The following is a 20,992-nucleotide window of genomic DNA, read 5'->3' as shown; positions in this document are numbered from 1 at the left end:
TAAATATCAAAATTCCATTTGCTTTCCTTATTACCTGCTGTACCTCTATACTATACTTTCAGCGATTCATGCCCGAGGACAGCCAGATCTCTCTGCACTGAAGCATTCTGAAGTTTCTCTCCATTTAAATTATAAGTTGCCTTTTTATTCTTCTGACCAAAATGGATAACCTCACACTTATACTTATCCACGTTAAACTCCATCTGCCAAATTTTGGCCCATTCATCTAACCTGTCCGTATCTGTTTGTAAATTTCTTATTTCTTCATTACAACTTACTTTCCCACCTATTTTGGCATCATCTGCAAATTTAGCTATAGTACCTTCTATCCCTGAATCCAAGTCATTAATATAGATTGTAAATAGTCGGGGCCCAAGGACCGAATCCTGTGGCACCTCACTAGTTACAGCCTGCTATCCAGAAAAAGACCCACTTATCCCGACTCTGCTTTTTGTTGGTTAGCCAATCCGCTATCCAAGCCAACATATTACCCCTAACCCCGTGTGATCTTATCTTGTGTATTAATCTTTTGTGTGGCACCTTATAAAAGGCCTTCTGGAAGTCCAGATATACTACATCTGCAGAATCCCCATTATCCACTTTGCTTGTCACACCTTCAAAGAACTCTAGCAAATGAGTCGAACACGATTTACTCTTCATAAAACCAGAATATTTGCTAGAGTGGCTGGGGAGGGTTTAAACTAAAATGGCAGGGGGATGGGAACCTATGCAAGGAGTCAGAGGAGGGGGAATCAAGGACAAGAATAAAAGACGGAAAGGGGAATAAGAAAAGTGATGGGCAGAGAAATCAAGGGCAAGAATCAAACAGGACCTCAGTGCAAAATAGTGGGAACAGGAGAAGTAATGTTCAGGCCTTAAGGCTTTGTGCCTTAACACGAGGAACATTAGCAATAAAGTGGATGAATTAACCGCGCAAATAGATGTAAACAGGTATGATGTAGTCGGGATTACGGAGACATGGCTGCAGGGTGACCAGGGGTAGGAACTGAACATCCAGGGGTATTCAGTATTTAGGAAGGACAGACAAAAAGAAAAAGACGGTGGAGTTGCGTTGCTGGTTAAAGAGGAAATTAACGCAATAGTGAGGAAAGATATTAGCTCTGATGATGTGGAATCTGTATGGGTAGAGCTAAGAAACACTAAGTGGCAAAAAACGTTAGTGGGGGTTGTATATAGACCCCCAAACTGTAGTGGTGATGTTGGGAATGGCATTAAACAGGAAATTAGAGACGCGTGCAATAAAGGAACATCTGTAATTATGGGTGACTTTAATCTGCATATAGATTGGGCAAATCAAATTCGTAACAATACCGTAGAGGAGGAATTCTTGGAGTGTATATGGGATGGTTTTCTGGACCAATACATTGAGGAGCCAACTAGAGAACAGGCCGTCCTAGACTGGGTGTTGTGTAATGAGAAAGGAATAATTGGCAATCTAGTTGTGCTAGGCCCCTTGGGGATGAGTGACCATAATATGATAGAATTCTTCAAGATGGAGAGTGACGTAGTTGATTCTGAGAGTTGGGTCCTGAATTTTAATAAAGGAAACTACGATGGTATGAGGCGCGAGTTGGCTATGATGGATTGGGAAATGTTACTTAAAGGGATGACGGTGGATAGGCAATGGCAAACATTCAAAGAGCGCATGGGTGAACTGCAACAATTGTTTATTCCTGTCTGGCACAAAAGTAAAACAGGAAAGGTGGCCAAACCATGGCTTACAAGGGAAATTAGAGATAGTATTAGATCCAAGGAAGAGGTGTACAAATTGGCTTAAAAAAAAACAACAGACCTAAGGATTGGGAGCAGTTTAGAATTCAGCAAAGGAGGACCAAAGGATTGATTAAGAAGGGGAAAATAGAGTACGAGAGTAAGCTTGCAGGAACATAAACTGACTGTAAAAGTTTCTATAGGTATATGAAGAGAAAAAGATTGGTGAAGACAAATGTATGTCCTTTACAGTCAGAAACAGGGGAATTTATAATAGGGAACAAAGAAATGGCTGACCAACTAAATACATACTTTGGTTGTGTCTTCACACAGGACACGAATAACATACCAGAAGTGTTGGGGAACACAGGGAGGAACTGAAAGAAATCAGTAAATCAGTATTAGTAGGGAAATGGTGTTGGGGAAATTGATAGGATTGAAGGCTGATAAATCCCCAGGGCCTGATAATCTACATCCCAGAGTACTTAAGGAAATGGTGGCCCTAGAAATAGTGGATGCATTGGTGGTCATCTTCCGAGATTCTATAGACTACAGATTGGAGGGTAGCTAATGTAACCCCACTATTTAAAAAGGGAGGTAGAGAGAAAACGGGAAATTATAGACCAGTCAGCCTGACGTCGGCAGTGGGGAATATTCTAGAGTCCATTATAAAAGATTTAATAGTTGAGCACTTGGAAAACAGTGGCAGAATCGGACAAAGTCAGCATGGATTTACGAAAGGGAAATCGTGCTTGACAAATCTACTGGAATTTTTTGAGGATGTAACTAGTAGAGTTGATGAAGGGGAGCCAGTGGACGTAGTTTATTTGGACTTTAAGAAGGCTTTTGACATAGTCCTACATAAGAGATTAGTGTGTAAAATTAAAGCACGTGGGATTGGGGTAGTGTATTGAGATGGATAGAAAACTGGTTGGCAGACAGGAAACAAAGAGTAGGAATAAACGGATATTTTTCCGAATGGCAGGCAGTGACTAATGGGGTACTGCAGGGATCAGTGCTGGGACCCCAACTATTCACAATATATATTAATGATTTAGATGAGGGAACTAAATGTAATATCTCCAAATTTGCAGATGACACAAAGCTGGGTGGGAGGGTGAGCTGTGAGGAGGATGCAGAGAAGCTTCAGTGTGATTTGGACAAGCTGTGTGAGTGAGCAAATGCATGGCAGATGCAGTATAATGTGGATAAATGAGGTTATCCACTTTGGTAGCAAAAACAGGAAGGCAGATTATTATCTGAATGGCTATCAATTGAGAGAGGGGAATGTGCAACGAGACCTGGGTGTCTTCGTACACCAGTCGCTGAAGGTAAGCATGCAGGTGTAGCAGACGGTAAAGAAGGCAAATGGTATGTTGGCCGTCATAGCGAGAGGGTTCGAGTACAGGAGCAGGGATGTCTTGCTGCAATTATACAGGGTCTTGGTGAAACCACACCTGGAATATTGTGTGCAGCTTTAGTCTCCTTTTCTGAGGAAGGATGTTCTTGCTATAGGGGGAGTACAGCGAAGGTTTACCAGACTGATTCCTGGCATGGCGGGACTGACATATGAGGAGAGATTGAGTCGGTTAAGATTATATTTGCTGGAGTTCAGAAGAATGAGGAGGGATCTCATAGAAACCTATAAAATTCTAACAGGGTAGATACAGGAAGGGTGTTCCCAATGGTGGGGGAGTCCAGAACCAGCGGTCACAGTCTGAGGATATGGGGTAGACCATTTAGGACTGAAATGAGGAGAAATTTCTTCACCCAGAGTGGTGAGCCTGTGGAATCCTCTGCCACAAAGTAGTAGAGGCCAAAACATTGTATGTTTTCAAGAAGGAGTTAGATATAGCTCTTGGGGCGAAAAGGATCAAAGGATATGGGGAGAAAGCGGGAGCAAGCTATTGAGTTGGATGATCAGCCATGATCATGATGAATGGCGGAGCAGGCTCGAACGGCCAAATGGCCTATTCCTGATCTTATTTTCTGTTTCTATAAATTGGAATAAAAAGCTAGTCTCAGTAATTGTGACCATGAATCTGCCAGATTGTCATTATAAACCCATCTGGTTCATTAATGTCCTTCAAGGAAGGAAATGCCACCTTACCCGGTCTAGCCTACATATGCCCCCATCCCCCACCTTACATGGTGCAAAAGACAAGGCTGAAGAATTTGAAACCGTGGTCAGCCAGAAGTACCATGGGGATCATCTATCTCTGCCTCCTCATGAGGTCTCCATCATAAATGCCTACCTTCAGTTAACTTGATTCATTGCAGGTGCTAGCAAGAAACTGCTGAAGGTATTGGATGCTGCAAAGGCTATTGCCCCTGACAGCATCCCAGCTGTAGTGCTGGCATCTTGACTCCAGAACAGGCCATGCCCTTAGCCAAGCTGCTCATTACAAGGTAGTTAATGTGGAAAATTGCCTGGGTATGTACTGGACATAAAATGCATGACATCCAACCTAGCCGCCATGAAGGCTCGAAACGTTAACTGATTTCTTCTCCGCCGATGCTGCCAGACCTGCTGAGTTTTTCCAGGTAATTCTGTTTTTGTTTTGGATTTCCAGCATCCGCAGTAGCTTTTAGCTTTTTGTTTGTATAAATATTGTGGCTACAAGAGCAAGACTGTGGTAACTTGTCACTTCACTCCCCAAAACTTGCCCTCCATCTACAAGGCACAAGTCAAGAACTTGCTGGAATAATTGAAAGCTTGATGCCATCCTGTAAAAGCAGCCTGCATGATTGACACCATCTTAAACATTCATTCTCACCACCACTGGCACATGGTAGCAGCAGTGTATATCATCTATAAGAAACACTGCACAACTTGCTAAGCTGCCTCTGACCACACTTTCCAAGTCCATGATCTCTACCACCTAGAAGGACAAGGACAGCAGAGATGCAACTACCTACAAGTTCCCCTCCAAACCCTACATATCCTGACTTGGAGCTATTACTGCTCCTTCAGGTCAAAATTATGGAACACACTTCCTAGCAGCAATGTGTGTGTGCCCACAGTGATTAGTGTGTGGTTCAAAAAGGCAGCTTATTATCACTCTATGGCAATTGGCACTGGGCAAAAAATGCTGGCCCTGCCTGTGTTCACATTCCATAAATGAATTAAGAAAATACATGCATTGGAGGTGTTGAGTCGAGGACATACAAGATTCTGAATGATGGGACTTGACAGGGTAGTTGGAGCAAAAACATTTGTCTGAGGGAATTAAGGGATATGCGGAGCAGGTGGGAGTTTTATTCCGATTTATTCATTCATGGGATGTGGGCTTTGCTGGCTGGGCCAGCATTTATTGCACGTGCCTGGTTGCCCTTGGTGGTGAGCTGCCTTCTTGAACTGCTGCAGTCTCTATGATGTAGATACACCCACACTGCTGTTAGGAAGGGAGTTCCAGGGTTTTGACCCAGCAACAATGGAGGAATGGCGATATTTCCAAATCAGGATGGTGAGTGGCTTAGAGGAGTTGAAACAGCAGATGAGCTAATATCGTATTGAATGGGGGAGCAGATTTGGGTGTATGCACTACTCCTATTTGTGTTCTTGAGGCTGGTTTCTCTTTTTAATGTGGTGAGCTGCAAGATCAGTAGAATAAGCTTACTGCAGCTGTCCATTGACTGCTGTATTCCATATGTCATGATAATCTTGTTTTATTTTGTTGAGGAAGTAGTAGCTTGCAACCTTGTAGAAATACCTCCAATAGCCAGGAAGAGTCAACTATTTAACAACAATGCTTGTATTCAAGGAGAAAAAATGAAAGATGCAGCATTTGAAATCCTAGCCTGAATAGTACCCCATCCAGTTTGACTTGTACTAGAATTTGCAAATAGGATCTATTTTACAGGGGCCCTAAATGTTTGGTTCAATATCTGCGACATGCAGGAGATAGTATAGAGGATATGATCCAGCAAACGCCTCCTTTTGGATAATCTGGAGTTGAGGCTCAATGATCTATATTTTAAGGACTTGAGTGGACAGACTTCCTCCTGTAGCAGGGGTACTTGGAGATTATGTGCAACTGAGGCAAGAATCTCCCCTAATTACCTTTTGTTCACCTGTGCAGTCTGTATGATGCCGCAGTCTGGAATTAATCAGTTTGAGAACCTCAGATCTATAATATCCTATGCCTCTGAATTTGCAAAAGACCTGAACCCTGGGTGGAGAAACTGGAATAGTTGTAAATGCGGGGGCATGGAAGCCAATAAGCTTAATTGTGCCCGACGCAGATATGACCTGTTATCAGTCTGTATTGCCTCTTTAGGTATGTTAACAGTTGTATATTTGCAGTACTTTTTAGGTTTGCAGTTTTGCATTTTTACAAAGTTTCAATTACTAAAGATGTACTCAAGGCCATACGGTTAATATGTGTATGGTGAAGTAGAAGATATGATTCATTGAGTTTGGAATATTGAGTCCTAGTGTCTACTGATGGGATTAAGAAGCTTAAATTATGCACATGGGGAAAGCACGTAGAGGCTAGATCAAAAGGTAGAAATGCTTGCATTTATATAGCACTTTTCATGACTTCAGAACATCCCAGTGTACTTCAATTGCCAATTTTTCCACTTCAAAAAAGTATTTCACTGTTGCAATATAGAAAACATAATAAATATTTAACACACAACAAATTCTCCTACACAGGTGTGTCTAGGATAAATGTTGACCGAGATAATGAGAGAAGCTTGCCTTTTTTTTTTAATAGTGCAATGAGATCTTTTATGTCTACCTGCAAGTGAGGTCTCACTGCCAAACAACACCAATGATAGTGCAGCACTCTCTCTTTAGTGCAGTAAAGTGAGAGCTTAATTTATGTACTCTAGTCTCTAGACTGGGATTTGAGCCCATCACCATCTGACTCTGAGGAGGGACTGTTATGAGGCAAGCCTGACACCTAAGTAATTAGTTGATAATGTTAGGGACTTGACAGAGATCTCCAACACTAAAAGAGATCCAAGCATAAGTAACTATATGTATAACTAAGAATAGTAACACAGTTGAAGTCCATATGAGTGACTGTTAAACAGTATGTTAGTTTGGCACTAACTCAAAATAATGGAGTAAGAATTGAACTTTTTTGAAAATTCTTCTGCCTGGTTATGTGACAAGTGTGGCTCTGTCATGCCTGAAATATCACTTTTAGAAATATATTTTCATTTTTCATAGAAAATGCAAATACACTATCTTTTGACATTTTTCTGTCTTGTCTAGAGAAATTTTCCTCTGAATCATCTGACCCAGCTGGTATTTCTGATTTTGCTATTACCAGTATTTATAAGTTAATTGTCAGAAGATTACATAATGCCTGGGTCAAAGCTCTTTATAGGTGTATTTATAAGTGTTTTGGAAGAGTTGGAAATGGGGGCACAGTCCCTAATCTGACCCAAAAGCAGTCTGATTGATTTACAATCTTTTATTTGTGAAAACATATAAATTTGTTGCCTAACCATTGTCAAAAATCTCCAACCATGTCTGCATGGACTTCATGGAAAAGACAGGAACCTGATTGGATCGGAACCATGCAGTTCTTGGTTTCTTTCTTTGACCTCATAGATAATGACTCCCTAGAGGCACTTCATTTACGCTGGTAAAGTTTGTTTAATAATTCAAGACTGTTGGAAGTTATTGAGAAGCACTACTAAAGATTTTGAATTCTTTGTTTTCAGCCATTTTAAGGATTGTACTTTGGTTACCTAAATGAATTGGAGTTGGTTTTAGAATGAATATAATCTGAAGTTATATTTTCCACCTTTTTTAACAGGCAATGCAATTAATTTGAAGGGTTGTTCGGCCTATGGCAATTTGTCACATTCATGAATTGTAAGGGCACATTTTTAATGAACTGTCTGCATATGGAAACTGACAGTTTGCAATGAACATAAGTTCCAAGTGTTGAGAGACCAAAATTACATGCTGTAAATACTTATTGCTTAAAGGGACAAGGTTGTGATTTGGTTTGGGATGGCACTTCCATATGAGCTGCTCTTTGGGAGAAAATGATGTGCGTTTTGAATCCAGTCACTGAAGGAAATCAATTAAAGATTTTATTTAGCTGTATAATATATATGTCCACAGGGTTAGCGAACGCCGACGGAAGCGTCTGCAGGAGTTGGAAGCTGAATTGACAAATCTTAAAAAGAAGTTGATGGAGCAGTCAAAAATGTTGAAATTCAAAGAGAAGACTGAAGGAACAGTTGGTAAATTGAATCAAGAAATACAGGTACAGTATACCCTCCTGTTTAATGTATGCAGCTGCATCGAAAATAAAACACTAGTTTGTATCGAATTTAAAGAGAAAATCAGTTCCATAATTTGGCTTATTGCTAGGTTGGGTTTCTGTTTAACCATTTACTTTCAATCTCAGCACCTTTTCAAACACCTTCTGACTCCATCACCACCTTTTATAACTTTTGTAATTTTCTATTTTCCTCTCCCTTCTGGTATAATTTTTTTCCAATATATTCAATGTATTGGAGTACACCCAGTACAAAGAAGTAGTGACTTTGCATCCTGGGCATACTGTGCCACAGGCACACAACATTCTAGCATAGGCACACTTTAGATTCTTTTTCTTATCCTCAATCTGGGAATACTGAGGTAATTTGTGTGTAGCACATGCCCTGTCCTCCCAGCTTAAATTTTATATTTCAGCACTGATTAAGGTAGGAACATCTGATTTGTTTCCACACATACCAGTGCATTTGCCAATGGGGACAATTTGATGAGTTTCTAACATAAACCAAATATTGACAGAGTCTCAATTATACCAGGTCAAATTTTAGTATGTCCTTCAAATTCTTCCAAGGATCTTTTTAAAGGATCAAACCTACACAGGCCTTTTCTCTTGCAGGCACTGAAGTATCAGCGAGTTCAGCTGATGCGACAAATGAAAGAGGAAGCTGAGAAGTCTCGTAAATGGAAAGCAGAAAAGGACAAGGAGGTTCTGCAACTTAAGGAAAAAGTGAGGCCTTTGTTTATAATATCCAAGATTTGGTTTAATTGAACATTTGGGGTTTGCCTGCTAGAAAATTTGTTTTTTTTTTCTATCACAGCAGCCAAGGCTGATGAGAAATAATTGTATGTTGTGGAAAGCAAGTGAGAACTGAATCGGTTTGACCTCATCTGATGCAAGGTTACTGACCTGAAATGCCAACTGTTTCTCTCTGCACGGATGCTGCCAGACCTGCTGAGTTTTTTTCAGATTTCCAGCATCTGTAGTGTTTTTCTTTTGTATGAGGCCGGCATCTCCTTCAGCACCCCTCAATTTTCCTGTCATCTTGTTTTAGTTCTTCAAGAATCACTTCTGTAAATTTTCGCAGCTTTAATTAAAAATTTCATACTTGTAAACTTCCCCTTGGAAGTGCTTAGCTTTCAAGTTCTGCACAGTTGAGACTGAGCATTCTATGTAGGTATTGTAGACCTAAGGCGGAATCGTCCCAGATTTGCACTAAGTGCGGTAGAGGGCAGGTAAAATTACGTTTTACGCGATGGAGGGTTTTTACGTCATATCATCCCAAACCTGCCACGTTATTTATGCACTCCCAGGAAACATACAGTTTCAATGCCGGGCAGGCTCTCATTTGCCTGTCTGCCGTCACCTCGCTGCTTCATCATGCCCAGCACCATATTTAAAGTGCAGCTGCAAGCACACATCTGTGCTTCCAGACCACAACTGCACGGAAGACAGGAAGGCAAAAAGACTGCAGACCCCGTTTCAGCGACACGTCTTCGGGAACATCTTTTGAATGCAGTGGAGCCCTGCTGGGATATCCTACACCCCTGCTCTGGCTGCAGGATGAGCAGTGGCCTCACCAACCAGGCTTGGGAGGTTGTGGCAGCAGTAGTCAATGCCAATGCCCGTCAAAAGAGGACAGCCACCCAGTCTCGCAAGAGGATGATTGATCTCCTCCATTCCGCCAGTGTAAGTCACTTTTCTCGTCACTCTCAACTCTCATGCTCACAAACCTATCACACATCCACAGGGCCCTCACTCACTGCCAGTTCAAGGGGACATCACCATTCACTCTTTCACATGCACCTTCACTGTCCTCATCCTGCCCATGGGACCACTCACCACCCACACATGCCAGGCATACTTATCATCTGGCCTGGCAGGTGTCCTGCTTAGAATCTCTCCATCTCTTCATGCAGAATAAGCTGGCACACAACAACAGGGAGAGATCACAGACCGCTGGAGGAATGCCTGAAACCAAGGTCCTCAATGACTTTGAAAACAGACCCACCTAGCTGGCTGGCGACAATCTGGACCAGTCCTTTGCTGACGGTGAGCTATGCTGTGCTTTACCAAGTGAGGGTCCAGCAATGCAACATACGTCAGACAACCATGCTGTGATTAATGTGTCCTGTTTCACAGGCCACTGCCATGCACTAATTATCTCCCCATGCTTTCATAGGCACATCTGGGAAACAGCCAACGGCCTACAGAGTCCATGACCCAGGGCCTCCAGCCAAGTCCGAAAGATAACTCGGAAGAGGAATCCAAAGGCACCCTCCTTGAAGCCCCATCACAGCGCTCACCCACACCCTCCACCAGTACAGAGGCACACACCTCAGTGGGACTTTTCCTTAGAATAGCCTCGGGATCACAGTCTGGTGAGCACGTTGCACTGTCTGATCCACAGCAGGCGGCAGCAGGGAGTTCCCTGCTGTCCAGCACTCGGGACTGCTGGAGGCCACGAACTTACTGAGTTCAAGTCAGATGACGAGCCTGTGGACTCTGTCATGTCACAGTTGCTGGTGCTGCGAAGGCAAGCTTGGGAACATGAGGAAGGGATGTCCGTTGCTCTTTCAGATTGCAAGACACGATGGAGTCTGTCCGTCTTCAGACTGAGGTGATAGTGCTGGCATGTCGATGCTGGTAGGATGGCGGTTGCCATGGAGACCTTGGTCCAGGACGTTGCTCCTACACTGCTGCACAGGCTTAACTCCATCGCTGATGCCATAGTTGGCCTCCAACAGTGTGTACGTGAGAGGGGTGCAAGGCATCCCAATCTCACTGCAGCTACCCCTGCTCCTGAAGGAGTCAGCCTGGGACCCTCGGGCACCCATAGGGAGGAGGATCAACAGGTACGCTCTCTGGGTCCATCCATCCTGGTGACTCCAAGAGCGCCTGGCCCATTTGAATCTCCTCTTCCTATGACCTCAGAAGCTCCAGCTCCTCAGGCCAAGGACAGTGCTACTGCCACAGGATCCCGAAACCAGGCTGGGGCCCTCCAAATATCAGCCCTCCAGAGGACGTCTGCCAAAATCATCACAGGGCGTTGCAGTTAGCAGGCTGCCTCCACCTCAGCTTTGGATGTCCAGAGAGCACCAAGATGTAGCGGCAGGGTTAGGAAAGTTAAGAATTAGTTGCACAGCCTGGGCACGGTGTTGATCACTTGTACATACTGTTCACTATTGTCAATGAACTCCCAAAAATGTCCCCCTGCCTGTGGCTCCTTGTTCTGATGAGCAGTGGCCTTGTCACTCAGATGGGAAAGCTTTCTGCACAAGATAAGGGCAGGTTGTCTCAGTCCAGGGCCTCTTCCTTGTGTTCTGTGCAGCCTCTGGACCACAGTGATGGTCTGGCCTCTCCCTGGACACATACCAATTCCTGCACCTCGGCAGTGTTCATCATTACTGATAGAATGGAGTGGGCAAGCGGTGACAGAGTGTTCTCATACTTTGTGTGCTCTCAGCACCTCCTAAGGTGGGGCTTGCCCCCACCTCTTCAGCGGCTGTGACCTCCATGAAGGGCTCAGGTGCTGAAGACAGGCAAAGGATCAGGCGCTTCTAAAGTTTCATGGCTGCGTCTCTGATATGACCTTGATCACAGAACAAGTGAGCTGCCCTGGTTCAGACAGGAGCCAGACATTCTCAAAGGCTATATGAAATCTATGGAGTGTCCTCACTGCATGTCATCGTCATCATCCTTCTGCAATCGAGCAACTATTAGGGCCTCCACTGGGTCTTCATGACAGGAGCATTCTGTGGGTATTCGTGCAGCCATAAGCCAGACTGGAGTCAAACACACACAGATGCAATGTGAGGATCTATGGGGTCACCTCACTGCATGTCATCATCATTGTCATCATCATCATCATCCTCCTCCTCCACCTCCACAAATGTAGCAGCTATGAGGGCTATGAAGGATGCCTGCCTTGTCTAGCCAGTGCTAGGGCTGTCGCCTCCCAGGACCTCCTTGCCCTCATCCCCGTCTGCGTAGTCCTCATTGGAGAAGACGTGCAGCTCCTCCATCTTAGCCAGCTCTTCTCGCATTTGGAGTGCCAGGTTGTAAACGGCACAGCAGATGATGATGCGTGTCACTCTCTGTGGACTGTATTACAGGGCTCCACCAGACCGGCCCAGGCACCGGAACTTCATCTTCAGTATCCCGATGGTCTACTCCAAGTTGCCAGTTGCAGCATAAGCTTCATTATACTGTTGCTCTGCTGCAGTCTGAGGCTACCGAACAGGTGTCATCAGCCACGTCCTCTGTGGGAAGCCCTTGTCCCCGAGGAGTCATTCCTGCAGCTTGGGTGGACCCTGGAAGACTTCGGGGTATGTGACCAACTGAAGATGTAGGTGTTGTGCACACTCCCTGGAAATCGTGTGCACACCTGCTGGATGCGTTTCTAGTGGTCGCACGCCACCTGCACATTCAGCGAATGGAATCCCTTGCGGTTGATGTAGTTACCACATGTTGCAATGGAGTGCTGTGGATTGCACCCTGAATTTGTGGGAAATTTCAGGTCTGGGTGAATCCAATCGCTCTTGCATCCTGGCTGTCCTGGTCCTAGGCGAAATGCATGTAGTTGTGTGCTCTCGCAAAGATGTCATCCATGACCCCATGGATGCATTTGTAGGTGGAGGCTTGTGACCTCTGGGACATCATCACCTGTGGAGCCCTGAAAGGTGCCACTGGCATAGAAATTGATTGCCGCTGTCACTTTCAGTGCCACTGACAGTGGATGCCCTCCATGTCCCCATGGCACCAAATCCTGCAGCAGGTGGCAGATGTGAGCAACCAGTTGTCCAGGAATGTGCAGTCTTCGGCGACACTGGTTCTCTGTCATCATCAGGAATGACAGGCAGCATCTATAGACCCTGGGTGTCGCTAGGTGCTGATCAGCGACAGCTCGCCGTGGCTCTTCGGTGGCATGTGCTGGAGCCCCAGTCGCTCCTTCTTGTATTGTGATTTTCCAAGTGCCCTGTTACCACATGATTAATAGATTCTAGCATTTCCCTTACTGATCTCAGCCAAACTGGCCTATCTGTTTGCTTTCTTCCTACTTTCTTGATAGTGAAGTTACACTTGCTACCTTCCAGTTCACAGAAACCAATATATCCATAATCCCTAAGCCATATATTTTAATCCTAGAGTGAAGGTAATCAAGTCGAGGGAATTTAGCAGTTTTAGTCCCATTAATTTCTCTAGCACTTTTTAAAAATTAAACTTTAAGTTCCTAACGTTCCTTATTTTGTTGGTTCCCACAATTTCCATTATGCTCCTTTTGTCTCCTCTATTATAAAGATGGACACAGCAGTACTTTGAACAAATATTGTTTCTTTTACTAACCATTATAATTTCTGCAGCCTCTGTCTCCAAGGGACCCACATTTACTTACGCTAATCTCATCAGTTTTACAAATTTGGAAAAACTCTGGCAATCTATTTTCTATTTTTTGTACCTTTTTTATATAAATAGTTTCCTGACCTGTTTACTTTCTACTTTGTGAAAGTGGAGCAGTGCTTGGTTGCAGACTCAACATTTTCACCTTTAACAGCTTCTTTACTCCAGAGTTGCATCTATATTAAATTCACTGATCCTGGATGGAAAGAATCTATTAAACTTTTTTTTTCCCTAGGACCGAAAAAGACAGTATGAGCTATTGAAACTAGAACGAAACTATAAGCAGCAAGCAAATGTATTGAGACGTAAGACTGAAGAGGTGAGTGTTGGCACCTTTGGCAGACACTTCAGATTTGGGAAGTTTGGGCAGTTGGGAAGGTTGTTGGGGGGGGGGGGGTGCAGGTGGGTCCAAATTTCCTTCAATATAGAAACAAATAGCATTTGAGCATTAATTAATCTGACCAAATTAACACACTTGCCTCGAGTTGGCTGGTGTAGTTTAAGCCCCATTCCAGGACTGTGGTGTTGGAGTGTTGCCTGTCTCTCGGCTGAGACATTTAGTGGTGGTTTAAGTCTCCTTGTCCAGACATTAAAAGATCCAATGAAGAATGAAAGGTTGTTATCCTGGTGTTCTGACCAGCATTTGTTCCTGATCCAATTGTGTTTAGAACAGTTCAGCTGGTCATTTATAACACTTGCTGTTTAATTGCCTGATGCTTTACCTGTAGAGCAACTGTATGTCATTAGTGAATCATTGGCTGTAAAGCATTTTGAAATGTTCAGAGGACATGATGGGAGACTTGCAGATTTCTTTTGTTCTCTCTTTCCTCTTCCATACCTTGTAAATAAACTAGTATCTAAAATGAAAGTTTGTTACTTAAAATGGTTGTTCTCCAGTGATCCCATCACTGCAGATAAATTTGTTTTCAAATCCATTAAACGATACGAATGAGATTTGCACCCAGGTTTTTCTTAGTTAATTTTTCTAAAACCTCCAAGTTGGGGGTAATATGGCCTGTAATTAAGCACAAAATTATGAGATGGAAATTCTGATCATTACTATTCTGCCTATTGAGTAGGACATCCCAAACTGTGGATCGCAACCCCATAGACAAGATTTTGGGGTCACTAGCTCAGAGGTAGCAATGGCTGTCATGGAGCTTTGGTTGAGTGCTAACAGCTGCCAGGCCACAAGTCCTTGCCCTTTTTTTTTCTGATGAACATGACCTAATGGATCTTTTGAGGCCTGATGCCTGCTGCAGAACTGTTAAACACTCAATTGCCCCCCCCTGCCCAACAACACTCATACCACCATCACACCACCAACCTTTTCACTCTGGGGTCACACATGGAAGTCTGTGGCATTAATTGGGGTCATACTGGGAAAAATTTGGGAAGCACTGCCCTAGAGTATATGCCCTTCATGTTAACCCCACAACAGACAAGGGAGTCTGGTAAGGTGGTCAAAATTTTAAAGCTGATATCATGTCCACAACCCACTGCATAACTGTCAATTTGGTCAACTGCTGAGTAGGAACCAGAAGAAAGGAATTATAAGGCCATCCTGTTAAATTCAGCATTAACTCCATGTCCCCAGCCTTGCTGGGTTTTCTCCTTGTTACTATGCTCTGCCACACCCTCCCAGTTTAATATCTAGGCCAAGGTTTCCACTGTTTGTTCAAAAAGACCTCTGATCAAAGTTCTGGGAGAAATTACCTGATATGGTACAAAAATAATTCTACAGAGTTGAGTACTTGAGTTGCATTTTCTAGAATTTGTTAACTTCAGAAAAAAATTGGATTTAGTGTGAGGAAAGCTTAGAAGTAAGGGTCCCTAAGCATTTATTACATTTTTTTGCACTTATTCCTCTCTGAAATCAGTTACTATGGCTTCCCCCCTCTCTCTCTCCCCAGGCAGCTGCTGCTAACAAGCGCTTGCGTGATGCACTTCAGAAACAGAAGGATGCCGCTGAAAAGCGCAAGGAATCAAATAGAGGAATGGAAGGGACTGCTGCTAGAGTACAGGTACAACAATTGTAATGCTGATAAATGTTGCAAAAAATAATAGCCTGTAGATTGAGTGTTTTTAGAAACATCAAAACACCACCAAGAAGTGGGGGGAAAATACTGAGTAACTAGCCAGGAATATTATATGTAAATGTTGGTCCCTTAGAAACAGAGATGGGAGAAGTTATCATGGAGAATGAGGAATTGGTAGATACATGGGACAAAATATTTTAATATTTTGTGCCTGTCTTCACAGTAGAAAGCACAAGTTGTGTACCAGAAATAGCAGGTAATTTAGGGGCCAAAAATTGAGGGAAATTAAGGGAATTAATCAGTCCAAGAAAAAGTATTAGAGAAACTTAAGAACTAAAATCCAACAAATCCTCAGGATCTGATGGCCTACATACTTTAGTTCTAAAAGAAAGCTGCAGAGATGATGGATGAGCTGATGTTGATTTTCCAAAATTTCTTCAATTCTAGAACGATGCTAGCAGATTGGAAGTTAGTAAATTTAACATAACTATTCCAGAAAGGAGGGGGCAAGAAAACTGGGAACTGCAGGGCAGTTAACCTGACACCAGTAGTTGAGAAGTGTTGGAATCTATTATTAAGGTAGTCTTAACAATGCACTTAAAGAATAGTATGATCAGACAACGTTAACATGGTCTTCTGAAAGGGAAATCATGTTTGACAAATGTATTAGTTTTTTTGAGGATCTAACTAGTAGGGTAGATAAAGGGAACTAGTAGACTTGCCTTTCCAAAAGGCATTTGATAAGGTACTACATAAAGTTATTACATAAGATAAGGGCTCAGGAGTTGGGGTAATATTTGTATAGATAGAGGATTGGTTAACAGACAAGAAGCAAAGGGAAATACTGGGTATTTAAAATTGACAGGCCATAACTGGTGGAGTGCTGCAAGGATCAGTGCTGGACTCTCTGCTGTTTATGACTTGGACAAAGAGGCAGCACCTAAGTTTGATACAAAGCTCCGTGGGAATGTTAAGCTGTGAGGAGGACACAGATGCTGCAAAGAGCTAGACAGGTTAAGTGAGTGGGGAGCACCGTAGCAGATGGAGTATAATGTGAGGAAGTGTAAGTATAGAAAAGAGGAATATTTTTAAAAGGTGTGAAACCTGTTAAATGTTGATATTCAGAGGAATGAATGCACTTGTACAAGGCACGCAAAGCTTGCATACAGGTACAGTAAGCAACTAGGAAAGCAAATTGCATGTTTGTTATTGTAAGATGATTGGAATACAAGAATAAAGTCTTCCCACAATTATACAACACTTTGGGATCACATCTAGAATATTGGGCACCGTTTGGGCTCCATTTAAGGAATATTTACTTGCACTGGAGGTGGTACAGCAAAGGTTCAGCACATTGGCCCTTTGATTGAGGGGGTGCCCTCTGCGAAGCTGAGTAAATTGGGTCTATGTTCTCTGGAGTTCAGAAGAATGAGAGTTGATTGCATGTTCAGTAGGCCTCATGAAGAGGTTCTGAGTCTTCTATAGGGATAGCAAAATCAATACAAAAATTGTTAGCTCCGAAGCAATGTGGACCCCTCGAACAGAACGGTGAAATTGTCGCTGAAAATCCGGGAATAGTAAATGTGCTGAATAATTACTCTGCTTCAGTATTTACAGTCAAGTAAAATTATGCCAGAAATCCCAAGGAAACTATTGAATCAGGAGCAGGGACTCTTGAAATTAATGTAAATAAGATAACTAACGGAGAAATTTAATGGCACAAAAGAGCATCAAACCCCTAGGACCAGATGGTTTCCGTCCCAATGTTTTAAAACAAAGTAGTTGAGGATATTGCAGATATTCCCTAACCGTAATCTTCCATAGTTCTTTTGATTTTTAGAAACTGTTCCTCTAGATTAGCAGACTGACGTGCAATTTGTCGTTTAAGGAAGGTGACGGGGAACTTTTCAGGAAATTACTAATCTATAATTAAGAATAAGGTGACTGAACACCTTAAACTTTCAGCTAATTGGAGAGCCAGCATGGGTTTGTAAGGGATAGGTCATATCTGAAGAATCTAAGTTATTTTGTCAAATAATTCGATGTTGTGGATAGGGGAATGTCTATGGATGTTACTTATTTGAACTTCCAAAAGACATTTGATAAAGTAGCTGAAGTTAAAGCTCATGAAATTGCAGGCAAATTGGGAATTTGGCTGAATGGTAGGAGACAGCATAAGGGTAACAGGCAGGCACTCTTAATTGGCAGGATATGAGTCATAGAGGTCTACAGGACAGGAAAAGGCCCTTCAGCCCAACGAGTCTGCACTGGTCAAACAAGCACCTAACTATTCTAGCCCCATTTTCCAACACTAGGCCCATAGCCTTGTATGCATGGCATTGCAAGTGCACATCCAAATACTTCTTAAATGTTATGAGGGTTTCTGCCTCTACCACCCTTCAGGCAGAGAGTTCCAGATTCCCACCACCCTCTGGGTGAAAAGATTCTTCCTCACATCCTCTAAACCTCTTGCCTCTTACCTTAAATCTATGCCCCCTGGTTATTGGTCCCTCCACCAAGGGGAAAAGTTCCTTCCTTTCTACCCTATCTATGCCCCTCATAATTTTATACACCTCAATCATGTCCCCCCGCACTCTCCTACTGGTGTCCTGCAAGGATCTGCATTGGGACCTCAAATATTTGCTGTATTAATTTAATGATTTAGATGATGGGATAGAAAGCAGCATATCTAAATTTGTTGATGACAGGTGGCATTGTAAGCTACGTAGATGGCATAAAATTACAATTGATATTGATGGATTAAGTTGGCAAAACTTTCTGCCTGAGAAGTCAAACCTTTCTCGGTGAAGCTGCTGGCAGGCCCTCCCGTTGGCCCCTTCAAATGTCCCTTCCGTGTCAGTGTGCTACCCATGGCCCTTAATTGGATATCCGAGGCAGCCTACTAATTTGCTGACTCCCATAAAAAATAAACCAACAGGCACGATGCAGAACACATTGAGTCAAGAACTGGAAACATGCCTGATGCCTGTTTCCTGGCACCCATGGGAAAATTTAGCCAATGAAATGTTTTTCTCGCCACAGATGCTGCCTGACTTGAGTGTTTCCAGCATTTTGTTTTCATTTTTGGATTTCCAACATCTGCAGGTTTTCACTTTGTCTATTTCCTGTGCTGGACTGGACCACTGCTGGTTGTTGTCCTCGGTTTCTATTCACTCCCCAGTCTGGTGCCCACTGTTGTTTTTACTACTACAATTTTTAAAATTTGGAAACTATAGGCTCATCACTTCCGAATTTCCTGGGCCTGAAAAATTAATAAAAGCTAATGACAAATTAGTACAAAATTGCTACTTCCTCAATTTGTCATTCGCAGAGCAACCTTTTCCTTCTCCAGGCCTGAAGTTTAAAGAACCAGGGTTCAGCAGTATTTGAAGTCTGCTTGAGTAAACAAAGAAGGGAATTGTTATTTCCAGACCATGTCTTTTAACATCCCTACGTTAAATGATCTGAAAGATGTATGCTATTTAAAATGCAAGAGTACAGGGAAGGTTCTCATTTGGATATAAGCATGTTGTGACAATGTAACTATTTTAAAAATTCATTTATGGAATGTGGGCTTTGCTGGCTAGGCCATTCTTTATTACCCATCGCTAATTGTCTTTGAGAAGGTGGTGGTGAGCTACCATCTTGAAAAGCCAGAGTCCCTGTGGTGCAGGTACACCCACGGTGCTGTTAGGGAGGGAGTTCCAGGATTTTGACCCAGTGACAGTGAAGGAATGGCGATATATTTCCGAGACAGGGTGGTAAGTGGTTTGGAGGGGAGCTTCCAGGTGGTGGTGTTCCCATGTGTCTGTTGCCCTTGCCCTTCTAGGTGGTAGCGGTCGTGAGTTTGGAAGGTGTTACCTAAGGAGCCTTTGGGTAGTTTCTGCAATGCACCTTGTAGATGGTACACACTGCTGCCACTGTGTGTTGGTGGTGGACGAAGTGAATGTTTGTGGAAGGGGTGCCAATCAAGCAGGCTCCTTTGTCCTGGGTGGTGTCAAATTTCTCGCGTGTTGTGGGAGCTACACTCATTCAGGCAAGTGGAGAGTATTCCATCACACTCCTGACTTGTGCCTTGTAGATGGCAGACAGCCTTTGGGGAGTTGGGAGGCGAGTTATTCGTCACAGGATTCTTAGCCTCTGACCTGCTCTTGTAGCCACAGTTATTTATATGGTTAGCCTAGTTCAGTTTCTGGTCCATGGTAACCCCCTGGATGTTTATAGGGGAGTATTCAGCGATGGTAATGCCATTAAATGTCAAGGGGTAAGGATTACTCTTGTTGGAAATGGTCATTGCTTGGCATTGTGTGCAATGAATGTTACTTGCCACTTGTTAGCCCAAGCCTGGATATTGTTCAGGTCTTGCTGGGTTTGGATATGGACTGCTTTGGTATCTGAGGAGTCGGGAATGGTGCTGAACATTGTGCAGTCATCAGTGGACATCCCCGCTTCTGACATCATGATGGAAGGAAGATCATTGATAAAGCAGCTGAAGATGGTTGGAGGGTTTCTTCTCTATTGATTGTCCTTTACTGGATGTGCACCAAATTGGAACAAATATTTGAATCTATTATAGTTTTATTTGAGTAACGACAGGTGATTGGGAGTAGACTATACATGTCTCACTTCCTTGGTCAGCCCCGAGCTGCAAACTTCTTTGATAATTCAGCTGATTAAAACAGTAAGGCTTTAAGGGAGATCCCAGATCTGTACAGCTGGGAGTCTGTAGGAACAGGCATCCTGGATTATAGCTAATTATCCTGATGTAAAGTGGGCATGTATGGATGTCAATTGGGCAGCATTCAAAATAGCCTGCTGACATTCACTGTAGGTTCACATCTACAAATGGGGGAAAAAATGCTTGAAATTGCTGGAGAGTGATAGTTGCCAATGGAACTGCATCCCAACTAAGAGCTAACATCTTCTGGCTAAGGAGTAACTGTAGGAAAAATAACATGATTAGGGTAATTATTGTACTGAATTTCCCAATTTAACCTAAATTTGTCATGAATACTTTGTATAATTTTGGATATGGGACTGTCTTTTGGCATACCAAATTAGGTTGCTGTGTGCAGTTCTGGTCTGAATAAGAGTATAGAAAGGCAGTGGAAACATTTTGAAATTATGATGCTCATCAGGAAAGATTGAACATAGGCCCTTTTTATCTAGACAAGACAACACAGTTGACCTAATAGAAGTCTTGAGTATTGTAGATGTAGAGATGTTTCCACTTGTGAGGGAGACCAAAATTAGAGGCCATAAATATTAGCCACTAAAACTCGGGGAATTCATGAGAAATATCATTATCCCGATATTGATTAAAATGTGAAATTTTCTATGACTGGTAGGAGTTGAAACAAATAGCACAAATCATTTAAGGGGAATCTAAATAAAGGGAAGGAATGGAATGTTGGAGATGCAGCTTATGTGGAGCACAAATGCAGACAGGGATCTGTTTTTGTGTTTTAAGCCAATTTTACAAGTAATGTAATCAGTGGAAGTAATATTTCTGTAGAACAGAAGGAAATCAATTGGGTTTAGAGATGAAAGAAGGAAGCACTAAATTGTTGTCCT

The 20,992-nt window shown here is 42.9% G+C and overlaps 1 protein-coding gene across 3 annotated transcripts in view; it reads left to right on the top strand.

The window, feature by feature from the left end:
• The window catches only part of kif4 (kinesin family member 4), a 104,306-nt gene that overhangs the window by 43,541 nt on the left and 39,773 nt on the right, over positions 1-20,992 (top strand). For 2 of the 3 annotated variants that reach the window (XM_078546969.1, XM_078546968.1), the window contains exons 17-20: positions 7,823-7,967; positions 8,598-8,708; positions 13,615-13,698; positions 15,293-15,403. In XM_078546969.1, coding sequence (XP_078403095.1) covers positions 7,823-7,967; positions 8,598-8,708; positions 13,615-13,698; positions 15,293-15,403 — 451 coding nt within the window. The remainder of the gene's footprint in view (positions 1-7,822; positions 7,968-8,597; positions 8,709-13,614; positions 13,699-15,292; positions 15,404-20,992) is intronic. The other variant, XM_078546970.1, reaches the window with a different exon arrangement.

The sequence above is a fragment of the Cetorhinus maximus genome, chromosome 8 (assembly GCF_964194155.1).
Source record: "Cetorhinus maximus chromosome 8, sCetMax3.hap1.1, whole genome shotgun sequence".
Lineage (NCBI taxonomy): Eukaryota > Metazoa > Chordata > Chondrichthyes > Lamniformes > Cetorhinidae > Cetorhinus > Cetorhinus maximus.
Note: the sequence above shows the minus strand (reverse complement) of the source record. Positions and strands in the feature narration are given on the sequence as shown.